General features: G+C 42.4%; 1 protein-coding gene across 1 annotated transcript; it reads left to right on the forward strand.

Annotated features, from left to right (window-relative positions):
- The first annotated feature begins 260 nt into the window (after positions 1-260).
- Positions 261-12,771, forward strand: LOC115814286 (protein transport protein Sec61 subunit alpha-like 1). Its single transcript, XM_030777064.1, has 12 exons — positions 261-267; positions 3,729-3,796; positions 3,910-3,975; positions 4,414-4,492; positions 5,034-5,165; positions 5,402-5,511; positions 8,000-8,153; positions 8,350-8,510; positions 11,389-11,586; positions 11,990-12,181; positions 12,315-12,391; positions 12,585-12,771. The coding sequence occupies exons 1-12, from the start codon at positions 261-263 to the stop codon at positions 12,769-12,771; spliced, it is 1,431 nt and encodes a 476-aa protein (XP_030632924.1).
- The last annotated feature ends 3,091 nt before the right edge of the window (positions 12,772-15,862 follow it).

A 15,862-nucleotide genomic window follows, 5' to 3' on the forward strand; every position in this document is an offset into this window, starting at 1 on the left:
CCAGAAGAGGTTATAAACACCATTAGGCAGAATTTCTACGTTGACGATTGCCTAAAGTCCGTCCATTCTGTAGATCAGGCAATATCTCTTTATAAACAGCTTTCAGAGGTGTGTGCCAAAGGGGGCTTCCAACTCAACAAATGGGTTTGCAATCGTCGTTCTGTCCTCTCTGAGATCGCTGAGGAAAACAGAGCCGAAGGTGTGAAGACACTGGACCTCAGCTGGGAGCAGCTCCTCATGGAAAGAGCCCTGGGAGTCCAATGGGATGTTGAGCAGGATGTATTCACCTTCAGCATCATGAATAAACACAAGCCAATGACAAGACGTGGCATTCTGTCTACTGTAAGCTCTATCTATGATCCCTTGGGCTTCTTAGCACCAGTCATTCTCACTGCAAAACAGATTTTGCAACATTTGTGCAAAATGAAATTTGGATGGGATGAACCAATTCCAGTGGAAACTGCCCAAGTTTGGCGAAAGCGGTTGGATAATTTAGTTTTACTAAATACATTTAGCGTTGGAAGATGTTTTACACCCAAAGGCTTTGGTGCGATAACAATGGCACAGCTGCATCACTTTTGTGATGCTAGTGAGGCTGGATTTGGTGCTGTGTCATACCTTCGGTTGTCAAATAACAAGAAAGAAGTATGCGTTGCCTTTGTTATTGGAAAAGCAAGAGTATCACCGCTTAAGCAAGTCACCATACCACGTCTGGAACTTGCAGCCCCAGTTTTGGCTGTGCGTTTAGACAAAATGCTATCAACTCAATTACAACTTAACCTGACTGAATCAGTCTTCTGGACAGACAGCATGACTGTGCTTAAGTACATTTCAAACACAACTGCAAGATTTAAAACCTATGTGGCCAATAGGGTATCTATCATTCAGACACTGTCAAAGGTGAGTCAATGGAGACACATTAGTTCCAAACTGAATCCTGCTGATGCTGCCTCACGGGGCATGAAGGTAGGCCCTTTCTTAAAGTCTCAAATCTAGATCAGTGGCCCCGATTTTCTAACAAAACCTCAATGCCAATGGCCTGCAGTAATGGATGAAAGATGTACCCATCTTGTTGGTGATGCAGAGGTGAAGCATGAGATCTTTTCCTGTGCAGTTACACTAAAACAGGAGATGTGTCCCACTGCTAAGCTACTGATGTACTTCTCTAGTTGGACAAAACTTAGAAGAGTTGTGGCTTGGATTCTGAAACTTAAGGAAAGACTTCAGCACCGAACAATAGAAAGACAGAAAATAAAGAACACACCCGGTGGAAATCTAACCTGTGCTAAGCAAGAAAATAAATGGACCCCAGCACTCTCACTCTCAGTTGAAGACCTATCTCTGGCAGAAGAGGCCATAGTGCGCTTTGTGCAGAGAAAGTATTTTGAAAATGAAATGGCTGCACTGAACACTGGTATTATTAGGAGGTCAAGCCATCTGTACAAGCTCGACCCAGTTGTTGTTGATGGTGTGTTAAGAGTTGGTGGAAGACTAAGCAAGTCAGCCTTACCTGAAGAATCCAAACATCCTGTAATTTTGCCAAAAGACAGCCATATCTCAAAACTAATTCTTAAGCATATCCATGAAAAGGTAGGTCATAGAGGAAGAAATCACTTGCTCTCCACTCTCCGTCGCCACTACTGGATCCCTCATGCCAATGCAGCGGCTAGGAAAGTCATTAGAGAGTGTATAGCATGCCAACGACAGCGCCAAACGCCAGGCGGTGTAAGCCCATTAAAGAACGTGGCCTCTATTGGAATCAAATCCTGGAACCCCTGACTCTACACATACACTGATGCTCATATACTGACAAATGCTATACACCTCATTATTATGACAGACCTTTTTTGAACACAAACATGCAGTCCATCAGCCAACATGGAACTCTCGTCTTTTTTGGAATCTTTAAGAAGAATGCACTTATGGACTATTTCTACAGATAACTCTTTTGATATTTTGTAACATGTGGATAATGTTTTGAATTCATTTGAAAAGCACGCATTTATTATATTGTGTTGTCATGGCTACCAATTAATTGTATTATAATTGCTTGTAATTCAAGAATTAGGGGCCGGAATGTTGTAGCCATTTTGTGAATTAATAACTTTGTGTTCCGTAAATATATCTGAATATTAATATTATTTATGCACCCTTTATATTACAAATCTAAGTTATTTTCGTTTTCTTTTATGTGTTATTGGAATTATCAAGTCTTTTTGGTCGACATCTTTTGTTTCAATAAATGGAATTTCATTGATTTAAAGAAGGACTCGAAAGTGCGTTCAAAACAGCTACGAAACATGGAAAGGCCGAGACATGCATTACAGTGCATTACAGTGTTTTCCAGTTACAAGAACTTTTCTTTTTGCCATTCAATAATCATGGAGATTTTCCATGTTCATAAAACTACAAATTTATCTTTCAAATTGAGTCTCCACCACCATGACCACTAACACAGAAAAGGGCCTTGGTCTATTTTTTTAAAATTTGTATTCTGTCAGATGACTGTCTCAATGACAAGAAACGGTTTGATGCATTTATAGGAAAACAAGCATGACTTAGTGTCACTTTCAAATGTTATGGTATTCTATGTCAGTGTTGTAATCAAGGTATAGGATAATGTGATTTTCCAATTGTCTGAATTATAGTCCATGAGGTACATCCAAGACTAGTCTTTTGTTTCCATGACTGAAAATGAATCCGTCTGTGGTAAACAATGGTAACATGGTAAACAACGTCTTATATGCTTTACATTCACTGCTTGGTGTTACAGAATTAAACACTGAAATGACCACGAAAGTGACAGTAAATCTACAGCTCAAAAATTCATTGTAAAAGGAACACATTCTTGACATTTTGTACATAATGTCTTTACATAAAATATTCCCTGAAAATTTCAAGCAAATTGGACATCTGCTAACCAGGTGAAATGACCCCTGTCACAAAGTGCATGAAAAGCATTTTTTTTTTTTTACATTTAGGTAAGACGCCATACCAACATCAATGCTGTAATCATTCCAGATGCTATTTATTCCCCATTCATGTGTGCAAAACTGTAAAAAATCAGCTCTGTACACTTCTATTTTCCTGACTTTTTATACCTCTAAATATGGTTCAGACAAAATTTTCTAACCATGTTTGGGTCTCTATATCTATTCAGACACTCCAGCCAGCATAAAACAAATTACAGATTTGAAAATTACAGGAAATACAGGAAATATAGTACTCCACATTTCAGAACTCTTGTCGAATTTATGGCCAAGTTACTAAGCTCCAAAGATCAGAAAAATGCCCGCAACTGAAAAAAATGCTTACTTCTAAGGTGGTTTTCATGAGTGTTAAATAAATTCTAAACAGACATGTTTTGGGAGAAGGAACATAAAATTTTGGGATATGTCGTGTCGGAGTGTATTCTTCAAGACAATTCTGAGATGGTGTGGTGGAAAGATTTTCCCAATTTGGTTGAAATGACATGGAATGACCCAACAAAAAAGATTGTGTCATAAACCTTTACCACAAAACTAACTGGGGACAAAAAAAATGACCATTACTAAAAAGAGCGTCCACAATGCTTCTGATGGACAGCTGAGGAAATAAGGAATGTACTTCCTGCTGGCGTTATGATAAGTAAGAGCTATAAGTTAGAAATGGACTTGAGTATTCTACACAACCTGACAGTCCACACATGTGCTACATCTTCACCTCACCCTCCTCTCTCTGCTTCACAGTCAAGTTCCTGGAGGTGATAAAGCCATTTTGTGCAGTTTTACCTGAAGTTCAGAAACCAGCAAGAAAGGTGTTTATTTTCCCCACTCTTAAACCTAAATGTAAATGCATAGACATTTGACTGTCATATGTGTTTTACAGTTGAGTTTTGCCATTGAAAAAGAGCCTTACTGTTCTCCTCAGGTGCACTTTAGAGAGAGGCTACTGTGGACAGCCATCGCTCTGGTCGTCTTCCTCGTCTGTTCTCAGGTGAGTCTCTCACGCTCTCACTTTCTCTGTTAGTGTGTCTGTGGTTTCTTCTCTATATATCCTCAAAACTTTCATCTCTATTCTTTTCTTTAATCATCCCGATACGAGTTAACTGGTCTTGAAATTCCGTGCAGACACTGATACGACTAAAATGAATTTTTTTACACATTGATTTTTAATCATCCACTGCGTCTGCTGGGTTTTACTGTTACTCTCGACAGCACATCTGGGAGCTGAATCAGTCTCATTAGGCCAGTAGTATCTTGACTCTCTCTCTCTCTCTCCATCTTACTGTCTCTCTCTCTCTCTCTCTCTCTCTCTCTCTCTGTCTCACTGTCTCTCTCCCTCTCTCTCTCCATCTTACTGTCTCTCTCTCTCTCTCTCTCTCCATCTTACTGTCTCTCTCTCTCTCTCTCTCTCTCTTTCTCTCTCTCTCAGATCCCGTTGTTTGGGATTGGCTCCTCAAAATCAGGTGACCCATTTGAAAAGATGAGAGTTCTTCTTGCCTCCAACAGGGGTGAGTCAGTGGTTTTCAAAGCCCTGTTCTGTGCATAATGATCTGTGTGGAAGTTATTTTCTAGTGTGTCTGTAGTGTAAACATTGACAGAGTGCAGCTGACAGTTTTATCAGTTAGAAATGTCCCACAGTTAAACTTGAAAGAAAGGGACTAATGTGGATGCCACAATGCAGTACAATTACATCTGACAACAAAATGTTAATCATATCCAAAAGGAAGACATGTTGACTGATTAAATCATGAACAAAATACATTTTTTATTTGATGTTTGAAAGTTTGAGCATTTAGCTTATTGTGAAATTAGCTTTTTGCTATCCATAACCTAATAAGCATCTGTGATTAGAGTGTACAGGTAATGGCTTTCCTGCAGTTAGCTGTATGACATTTCCAGTTGGCTGGATTAAATAATATTCATTGTTTCAAAGTATCTACCCTCATTTATTATGTTATTACTCATTCTTTTTTCAGTAAGCCTAATGGCTGGATTGTATGTGTAGCATTGCCCTTTGTTGTTTTGATTAATGCAGTTTTTACATTTCAGAAACTCTAATGGAGCTGGGAATTTCTCCTATCGTCACATCTGGCCTCATCATGCAGTTCTTGACTGGAGCAAAAATCATTGAAGTAGGAGATTCAACCAAAGACCGCTCTCTCTTCAACGGAGCCCAGAAATGTAAGACTCTGTGTGTGTGTGTGTGTGTGTGTGTGTGTGTGTGTGTGTGTGTGTGTGTGTGTGTGACCTACAGTATTTTGGATGATCATTACTATTAGCAAGCCTATGGGGCACATTATGGTGATTATAACTTCTGTGTGTGTGTGTGTGTGTGTGTGTGTGTATGTGTGTGTATGTGTGTGTGTGTGTGTGTGCGTGAGTGCATGTGTGCATGTTTGTGTGTGTGTGTGTTACAGTATTTGGGATGATCATGACTACTGTCCAGGCTGTCCTATATGTGCTAATAGGCATGTATGGAGAGCCTTCAGAACTCGGAGCAGGAATCTGCCTGCTTATTATTCTACAGGTACAAGACCTTCCAAAAATCTCACACACACACACACACACACACACACATGCACTGGTTTATATGTTTTGTCTTTGTATGAGTGTGAAGTAGTCTTAGGTCAGTAGACTTAAAGAAAAAGGGTGATGAATAATATCACCACTGTCAAATGAGCTGAAAAGACGCCTATGTTGCAATACTCATAATCACCTCAGGGTGGCGAATTTACAAAACACGAGCTTAACAAATAACGAAAATTGGGATGTTTTGCACTAGGCTGACATGTCATGAGGATAAAGTCACGAATATAAAAAAAAATATTCTCACATAAAATTGACATTAAAGAGGTCAGTACTCTTATGAGAGTAACCAGAATAAGTAATAAACAGTGCAACCACATGTTTTCATGCGCTTTTGGGAGGAAAAGAAGCTTCAGCTTTAAGAGTTGGTGTGAGGGAGCCTCCAGTCTTATCTGCTGTGGTTGAAACTGACCAGAGAACAGTGCTGATGTGTTCGGCCAGAGAACAGTGCTGATGTGTTCGGCCAGAGAACAGTGCTGATGTGTTGTTGTGAGCACTCCTCTTTTTCCCACTCAATTTTCACATCAATTTCATCTTATTTACGCCAAAAATGCAACCATTGTTTGAACCTAATTTTCGTTTTTTTAATATATATAGTTCATTTTCATTGGCTACAGACAATATGGGTCGGCTTAGATAAGGCGGGCGGTTCAAGGAGAGGGAGAGAGACTTCTGATTAAAACAAAAACCTTACAACACATCCTCCATATGGAAATTTATATTTGAGAATATTATACTGTATCAGAGACAATCAACGTTCAAGATTCAAGAGTTTTATTGTCATGTCCACAGCAAAACAGGCAGTTACACTGTACAGCCAGTACCACGATAATATCATCATATCGTCTAAGCCTAAGACATGAATTCACCCAGTGTGTGCCACAGAAAAGTCTCTGCATGTAATCCCTGTGTCTGTTGTTGTTTGTAGTTTGTCTGATAGCGGTTTTACATTAGAATATGCTGTTAAAGAAGGATGTTTTATGTGTTTACATTTTGTCGTGTATAACATTTTTTAAAGAAATTAGAATAAGAATAAAACCTAGTTCATACTCGCCGTTGACATCCTTGTGCATAGTGGCACACACTAAAAGTGACGTCAAAATGATGTCAAGGCGATGCGCTTTGGTGTCGTTTCGGCTGGTCTTGCACCTCTCAGTTTTTGTAAAACGCGTGTGCAATACGGACGAGCTGGAAGCGAGAGGCTGTGAGCAGATTCATCTCTAAGATCAGTGACATCCATCACTAGCCTGAACATTCATTATAACCTACTGCTGAACTGAAGACGTCCATCACGAGCCTGAACATTCAATATAACCTACTGCTGAACTGAATGACTGTTACGGCCGGTGAGGCCTGGTTGACTGAGGACCCAAAAGCAGACTCAGAGCACAGAGCAAATTTTAGCTGGTGTTTAATGAATACAATACTTCCAAGAAATCCAAAGGAATGAATCACAGTGACGGTATCAGTGGGCAAAGACAGAGGCAGAGGTCAAAAAACAGGCAGAGAAGGTCAAAAAGGCAACAGGCAATGGTCAAAAGGCAACAGGCAAAAACACTCATCGAAAAACAGGCAATGTTCAAAAAGGGGAACAAGAATGAAGCTAAACAAACCAACACAGGAAACATGAAAGATGGCTAGATAATCCAGCAAACTGGAGTGGAAACAGACAGGGCTTAAATGCAGTGGCTGATTAAGGAAATTGGCAGCAGGTGAACAGAAACCAGGCAGGGAACAGTGTAAGACATGGACCGGAGCAAACAGAAACAGACAGACAAGACATACATGACAGGACACAAGGAAAACATGGACTAGGATCTGAAAGAGCAGGGCTGGACCGTGACAATGACAGGTCAGACACCCTATATCGCTTAATAACCAAGCCGGTCCAATCTTCCGTTCTTTGCATTGAAACTGAATGTGTTGTAAACCATAAAATACTGCCGCATTTTTATTCATCAAGCACACTTTAGCAAGAAGCAGCGTAAAACCCTTTTCACAACAAACGCACAATATAGTTCTGTCACAACACCAGCTGCGTTTCCATCCAACTATTTAATGCAAATTAACGCTTAAACTTTCATCAAATCTTTCAAGTCGCTGGAAAGAGGTGATGAGCATAGGGTAGAGTGATGCTGACGGATGGAAACAGGTTTCAGTCGCATCAGCAAGTGGTTTGTTGCGATTTTATCACGTAAATTTGACATTAAACAAACAAATAAACAACAAAAAAACAGTCCCACACATGAAAAATATACAGAGTAAAGTGTAACAGCAGTTTCTGACAAATTTTTATTAACTTAAACTAACTGATTCTGCTTCTTTCTGCCACATTCACTGTTTGACAGGTGAACTTAGGCTGATGAAAACAGGCCAGTGATGCAACCAGCAGTCCTATAACAGACTGTTAATTTAACCAGTGTGTGTAGCTGGTTGTTGCAGGTTTGATTGTGTTACTGTGGGATGAGGTGCTACAGAAAGGTTATGGACTGGGTTCTGGAATCTCTCTGTTCATCGCCACTAACATCTGTGAGACCATCGTATGGAATGCACTCAGTCCATTAAAGTACAACACGATCAGAGGTACACACACACACACGGAAACTGTTCAAGGCCAAAAGTGTTCATGCCTACTACGGTCAACATTGCCCTGGTTTCACACATATACAAGGAAAAAAGGATAAAACACGTGTGCTGTGTGATGAGCTCCACTGTAACCTTATGTCAGTAAATAACCAATAGAGAGTCTGAGAGCTTGTCTGTCTGTCATTTGTAACAGGTCCTGAGTTTGAAGGTTCTATCATTGCTACGTTCCACCTGTTGACAACACGTACAGATAAAATCCGCGCCCTGAGAGAGGCCGTCTACAGACGGAACCTCCCAAACCTCAGCAACCTCATGGCCACTGTCCTCATCTTTGCTGTTGTCATATACTTCCAAGTCAGTGCAGGACACACAACTGCACCCTGAGCTCTGTTCTCCATGAGTTTCTCCCACTCTACCACCACATTCACTCTCTCCCTCTCACTCTAACACCACATTCACTCTCTCTCACTCTACCACCACAATCACTCTCTCATTCTACCACCACAATCACTCTCTCTCACTCTACCACAACAATCACCATCTCTTTCTCACTCTGCCCCTCTGTGATTCTCTCTCACTCTCACACTACAACCACTCTCTCACTCTACCACCACATTCACTCTCTCTCTCTCTCTACTCCTCTGTCATTCTCTCTCACTCCAACACCACAATCACTCTCTCCCTCTCACTCTACCACCACATTCACTCTCTCTCTCTCTCTCTCTCTCTAACACCACATTCACTCTTTCTATCACTCTGCCTCTCTGTGATTCTATCTCACTCTACCACCACAATCACTCTCTCCCTCTCACTCTACCACCACATTCACTCTCTCTCTCCCTCTCTACCACCACATTCACTCTCTCTCTCTCTCACTCTAACACCACATTCACTCTCTCTCTCTCACTCTGCCCCTCTGTGATTCTCTCTCACTCAACCACCACAATCACTCTCTCTGTCTCTCTCACTCTACCACCACAATCACTCTCTCTCTCTCTCACTCTAACACCACATTCACTCTCTCTTTCTCACTCTAACACCACAACCACTCTCTCACTCTACCACCACATTCACTCTCTCTCTCACTCTGCCCCTCTGTCATTCTCTCTCACTCTAACACCACAATCACTCTCTCTCTCTCTCTCTCTCTCGAAAACCACAACCACTCTCTGTCTCTCTCTCTCTCACTCTACCACTCTGTCAACACCTATAGGTTTGTATCATTATGGGAACCTTGAAGGAAACTTTCTCATCTCTCTCTCTACCTTACACCTGGACACTCATTACTCCCCTCTGCTGGCCAGTCTCTGTTTCATTAGTCTGCTGATCAGTTAATCACTCAGTTGTGTGATGCACCTGTCTCGTTTTCATCGGCTCTGTTCTTCTCCAGTGTACAAATGGCCCTGACTGTCTTGTTGCTTTGTGGAGTTTTCACTAGTCTGAGTGACATGAGCCATGTTTACCCTGTGTGCAGTTGCTGGTCTGGTCAACATTCCTTGTTCCTTGTTAGTCTTCTGAATCCTCTTCAGCCTTTGTGTTCCTAGTTCTACTCCCTGTTCCTCATCACTCTCACTGTCTCTTACTTAACCCTCTGTAGTCTGTCTCTTATTTAACCCTCTGTAGTCTGTCTCTTATTTAACCCTGTGTAGTCTGTCTCTTATTTAACCCTCTGTAGTCTGTCTCTTATTTAACCCTGTGTAGTCTGTCTCTTATCTAACGCTCTGTAGTCTGTCTCTTATCTAACCCTGTGTAGTCTGTCTCTTATTTAACCCTGTGTAGTCTGTCTCTTATCTAACCCTGTGTAGTCTGTCTCTTATTTAACCCTCTGTAGTCTGTCTCTTATTTAACCCTGTGTAGTCTGTCTCTTATTTAACCCTCTGTAGTCTGTCTCTTACTTAACCCTGTGTAGTCTGTCTCTTATTTAACCCTCTGTAGTCTGTCTCTTATTTAACCCTGTGTAGTCTGTCTCTTATTTAACCCTCTGTAGTCTGTCTCTTATTTAACCCTGTGTAGTCTGTCTCTTGTTTAACCCTGTGTAGTCTGTCTCTTATCTAACCCTCTGTAGTCTGTCTCTTATTTAACCCTGTGTAGTCTGTCTCTTATTTAACCCTCTGTAGTCTGTCTCTTATTTAACCCTGTGTAGTCTGTCTCTTGTTTAACCCTGTGTAGTCTGTCTCTTATCTAACCCTCTGTAGTCTGTCTCTTATTTAACCCTGTGTAGTCTGTCTCTTATTTAACCCTGTGTAGTCTGTCTCTTATCTAACCCTCTGTAGTCTGTCTCTTATCTAACCCTGTGTAGTCTGTCTCTTGTTTAACCCTCTGTAGTCTGTCTCTTGTTTAACCCTCTGTAGTCTGTCTCTTATTTAACCCTCTGTAGTCTGTCTCTTATCTAACCCTGTGTAGTCTGTCTCTTATCTAACCCTCTGTAGTCTGTCTCCTATTTAACCCTCTGTAGTCTGTCTCTTACTTAAACCTCTGTAGTCTGTCTCTTATTTAACCCTCTGTAGTCTGTCTCTTATTTAACCCTGTGTAGTCTGTCTCTTGTTTAACCCTGTGTAGTCTGTCTCTTGTCTAACCCTCTGTAGTCTGTCTCTTATTTAACCCTCTGTAGTCTGTCTCTTATTTAACCCTGTGTAGTCTGTGTCTTATTTAACCCTGTGTAGTCTGTCTCTTACTTAACCCTCTGTAGTCTGTCTCTTACTTAACCCTGTGTAGTCTGTCTCTTACTTAACCCTGTGTAGTCTGTCTCTTGTTTAACCCTGTGTAGTCTGTCTCTTGTTTAACCCTCTGTAGTCTGTCTCTTATCTAACCCTGTGTAGTCTGTCTCTTATTTAACCCTGTGTAGTCTGTCTCTTACTTAACCCTGTGTAGTCTGTCTCTTACTTAACCCTGTGTAGTCTGTCTCTTGTTTAACCCTGTGTAGTCTGTCTCTTGTTTAACCCTCTGTAGTCTGTCTCTTATCTAACCCTGTGTAGTCTGTCTCTTATTTAACCCTGTGTAGTCTGTCTCTTATTTAACCCCGTGTAGTCTGTCTCTTGTTTAACCCTGTGTAGTCTGTCTCTTATTTAACCCTCTGTGGTCTGTCTCTTGTTTAACCCTCTGTAGTCTTACCCCGGTGTAGTAAACGTGGCCTGTTTATTGACTTATTTTGGATTGTGACTTTGACTGGCACATCCATCCAGCCTCCCTGGGTCTATGTGACACTCTCTCTCCCTCGCTCTCTCTCTCTCAGGGCTTCAAGGTCGATCTGCCCATTAAATCAGGTCGTCATCGCGAGCAGGCCAGACCGTATCCCATCAAGCTCTTCTACACCTCCAACATGCCCATTATCTTCCAGTCTGCACTGGTTTCCAACCTCTATGCAATCTCACAAATGCTCTCCACTCGCTTCAGTGACAACATCCTGGTCAGCCTGCTGGGAACCTGGTCTGTAAGTAAAACCACAAACACACACACACACACACACACACACACACAGCAACTCTGGCAACTGAAAAGCCGAATTCAGCCTGTTAAAAAGCTTTGTAAGCCTTGTCTACCTCTCTCTCTATCTCTCTTTCTCTCTCCCTACTCAGTCTGTCTCCATCTCTCTGTCTCTCTCCCTACTCGGTCTGTCTCCATCTCTCTCCCTACTCAGTCTGTCTCCATCTCTGTTCTTTTCTTATTGTCTTCGCTCTTTCTCTCTATTTTCTAGGCACAGTTTCCCTTTCTGCATTTATTTTAATGTATTACTTGTGAAATATTGATTCTTCCTCTCTCTTTGTCTGCGTTTGTGTTCGTTTTTTAAATGTCATTATGTGTGTGTGTGTGTGTGTGTGTGTGTGTGTGGGTAGGACACATCATCTGGTGAACCTGTCTCTCCACATCCGGTCGGTGGTCTGTGTTATTATCTGTCTCCTCTGGACTCTTTTCACTCGATTCTGGAGGAACCGGTTCACGCGTTCATCTACATCGTCTTCACCCTGCTCTCCTGTGGGTTCTTCTCCAGAATGTGGATCAAGTTCTCTGGAGAAAACGCTGAGGAGGTGAGCGTGAGCGGTATGATAAAGAGAACTGCTACTGATGTGTTTACACGTACAAGAACTTACTCTGTGTGTGTGTGTGTGGGGGTGTGTGTGTGTGTGTGTGTGTGTGTGTGTGTGTGTGTGTGTGTCTCAGGTTGCCAAGAAGCTAAAAGACCAGAATATGATGAGGCCTGGACACAGACACAACTCTTTGGAGAAAACACTCAACAAGTAACCACCCCACTACCACCACACACACACACACACACACACACAGACACACACACAGACACACACACATACACACACACACACACACTCACTCAAAAAAAGTGACTTTGCATTATCCCTTCACTCCCCGTGTGTGTGTGTGTGTGTATGTGTGTGTGTGTGTGTGTGTGTGTGTGTGTGTGTGTGTGTGTAGGTATATCCTCCAAGTGGCTGTGCTTGGTGGCATATGCATTGGGGCACTGTCCATCATGGCTGATCTTTTTGGAGCCATCGGTTCGGGCACTGGAGTCCTACTGGCCGTCACCACCATCTACCAGTACTATGAGATCTTCGTCGAAGAACAGAAGGAAGCCGGCAGCACAAGAGCACTGTTATTCTAAACAATACACACACACTAATATCTTTATTATAATTAATAGTCTTTTGTTTTCTACCATGTCTCTCATTATTTCCTGCCTTTTATACTGATAGGTGTGTCTCAGAGGGAGTTGGGGCTTGGTTCTCTATCATTGGTCAGTTGTCAAATTGCAGTCTGGTCATTGGTCAGTTTCTAAAGTGTGGTCTGGTTTCATTGGTGAGAGAGGACACATCTGAGTCTGCCTCATTTGATCTCTTCTCTCTCTCCATCTAATGTTCTTCTTTTTTATCTTCTGTCATTCCGGACCATGCTCAGTGCTGTTTGGTATTCAATACTCAGATGAAACTTGATTTTTTTTATTAGGAGTATCAGAGAGATGCTCCATATTTACTATGTTCCTCTTTTACCAGTGGTGATGTGAAGTTACCATGGTGATGTCAGACAGAAATTCTGAAGAATCTTTCAGGTTTTGGGTTCTTTCACAAATATGTAACATGACAAAAGTTACATTTCTGCATTTCTCTAGAGAGAGAATGATCTCAGCATGTGACCAGAACTTCTAAAACTATCTCTGTTTCTCTTTTAACTGTACTTTATGGTAATTTGTTAAACTGGTCTGTTTGTAAGAGCTGAAATGATCTAACTGTTGGCAGAAGCTGAAACCCTCTGTGTTATCATTCCCTCTTTCTGTAACCTCTTCAGAGAAAGGCTGAATTTATGTGGAAGGTGAGATCATTGTCAATAAAAGGCTATTTTTGCTTTCGACTGGATTCGTGTTTATTTTCTATAGACACTAATGTGACCAGATGGGTTTCACCTAAACATCGATTAGATTAAAGTACTTGGTTGCGCTGTGCGTGCATGCATGCATGTGTGTGTGTGCCTGTCTGTCTGTCTGTGTGTGTGTGTGTGTATGGGGGGGGGGGGGGCAGTTGGGGAGATGAGTTGTTCAGGAGAGTGATGGCCTCGGGGAAGAAACTGTTCAGGTGTCTGGTGGAGCAGAACCTGCATCCAGATGGAAGCTTTCTGATGAGGCAGTGAGCCGGCTGTGATGGGTCCCCCACTATCCCACTAGCCCGCTGCCTGGCTCTGGCATCGTGCAGAACCCTCACAGGCACCTGTTCCTGGCCTGTGAGTTGGCTGGCCATTCACACAATACATTCCAGTCTGTGTTTGGTGTGTGCAGAGGATGCATGGTACCACAGTGATGGAGGAGGTGAAGACACTCTTGATGATGACTCTGTAGAACTGAGTGCAGACTTTTGAGGAGATGTTCATCTTCCATAGCAGTCTAAGGAAGAGCATCCTCTGGTGAGCTCTCTTGATGACATTAGATGTGTGTGTCTCCCATTTCAGGTCGCTGGTGGTACCTCGAAACAGACTCCACCACCTTTACTGCTACATTGTTCATGAGTAGTGCAGGATGTGAAGGTGGGTGTTTCCGGAAGTCCATGACTGTCTCCACCATCTCGTTGACATTGAGCTCCACATTGTTTTCTGTACACCCTGCTGCCAGCTGTGACACAGTGCTCCTGTAGGCCAACTCATCGTTGTCCTTGACCGTGGTGTCATCAGCAAACTTTACCAGCTTGAAGGAGGAGTGGCTGGAGGTGCAGTCATAGGTGTGTAGAGAGTACAGGTATGGGGAGAGAACACAACCTTATAGAGCTCCAGTGTTGGTGGGCAGACAGGTGGGTACCAAACCACACCTGTTGCTTCCTCTTGGTCAGGAAATCTGTGATACACTCGCAGATGGGGCAGGGCACCTGCAGCTGTAGCAACTTGTGAGGACAGTCGGGGAGGATGGTATTGAAGGCTGAACTGAAGTCCATGAACAAAGCCCTGGTCTTGGCTGTGTCCAAGTGTCATAGTATGTGGTGTAGGCTGAGGTTAACAGCATCACCCACAGCATGGTTGGGTCTGTAGGCGAACTGTAGAGGGTCCATTCGGGGGTCTGTAATTGGTTTGAGGAAGGACAGGATGAGTCTTTCAAAGCACATCATGACTACGGATGTGAGGGCAACGGGTCTGTAGTCATTCAGGCACGTAATTTTGTCCTTCTTTGGGACTGGGACGATGGTGGCTGCTTTGAAACAGGGTGACACATGGCATTCAGAACTGGACTGGACTGAACACTGGTGAGAGCTGGGGAGACACCATCAGGTCCTGGGACTTTCCTAGAATTCAGCCGTGTGAAGAGCTTATGGACGTCTTTCTCTGTGAAGGTGAGAGAGAGGGGGGGGGCAGGCATTGCACAGCTAATGAGTCTGGATTGTATTCCTGAGGTGGGGTGGGGGTAGGCTGATGGTCTTGAAGTCATGGAGGTGGCCTAGACATTGGGCCATCATTGTGTGTGATAGAGGACCTCTTGAACCTGATGTAAACGGTATTGAGTTCATCAGCAAGACGAAGGGATGAGTTGATTCCAGGACTTTTCTTGTAATTGTTATTGTTCTATGTGTGTTCCAGACAGCTGCGGAGTTGTTGGTCCTTGAATCACACTCCAGCCTAGCTTTGTACTCCTCCTTGGCAGATTTGATAACCTTCTTGAGGTTTTGTCTTGGCAGCCTGAATGTATCCATATCACCTCCCTGTATGTCTGTTCTTTGTGACGCCTGTTCTCTAAGCTGTTTGGTGAACCAGGGCTTGTGGTCATTGTACCTTATGATGGTCTTGGTAGGGAGGCAGATCTGCTCAAAGATATTGATATATGAATATACAGTGTCAGAAAATTAGCTGATGTTCTCCTCAGGGCCTCTCAGAGCCTTCCAGCCCGTGGACTCTAGATTAGACTAGATTAGATTAGATTAGATTCAACTTTATTGTCATCGTGCAGAGTACAGGTACAAAGCCAATGAAATGCAGTAGCATCTAACCAGAAGTGCAAAGCATGGTATCATTTACAGATAAGTGCAGGTATAGTGAGTACTCCAGTAAGTGATGCTATATCTTACAGTATGTACAGCATTATAGACAGTGGTGAGCAATATATACAGATATATACATGTATATATATTAATTATACACAGAGGTGAAGCTGACAGAGTAGACAGAGGAGTGTATATGTATGGGTTGAATATACATAATAGACAAAATATTTACAGTATGTTGTA

Source organism: Chanos chanos, chromosome 6, assembly GCF_902362185.1.
Source record: "Chanos chanos chromosome 6, fChaCha1.1, whole genome shotgun sequence".
NCBI classification, from domain to species: Eukaryota; Metazoa; Chordata; class Actinopteri; order Gonorynchiformes; family Chanidae; genus Chanos; species Chanos chanos.

Excerpts from the sequence above, each read along its gene's own strand:
- LOC115814286 (XM_030777064.1), top strand. Across the intron at positions 5,512-7,999 it reads GCCTGCTTATTATTCTACAG|CTGGTTGTTGCAGGTTTGAT; the intron begins GTACAAGACCTT and ends CAGTGTGTGTAG. Across the intron at positions 8,154-8,349 it reads AAAGTACAACACGATCAGAG|GTCCTGAGTTTGAAGGTTCT; the intron begins GTACACACACAC and ends CATTTGTAACAG.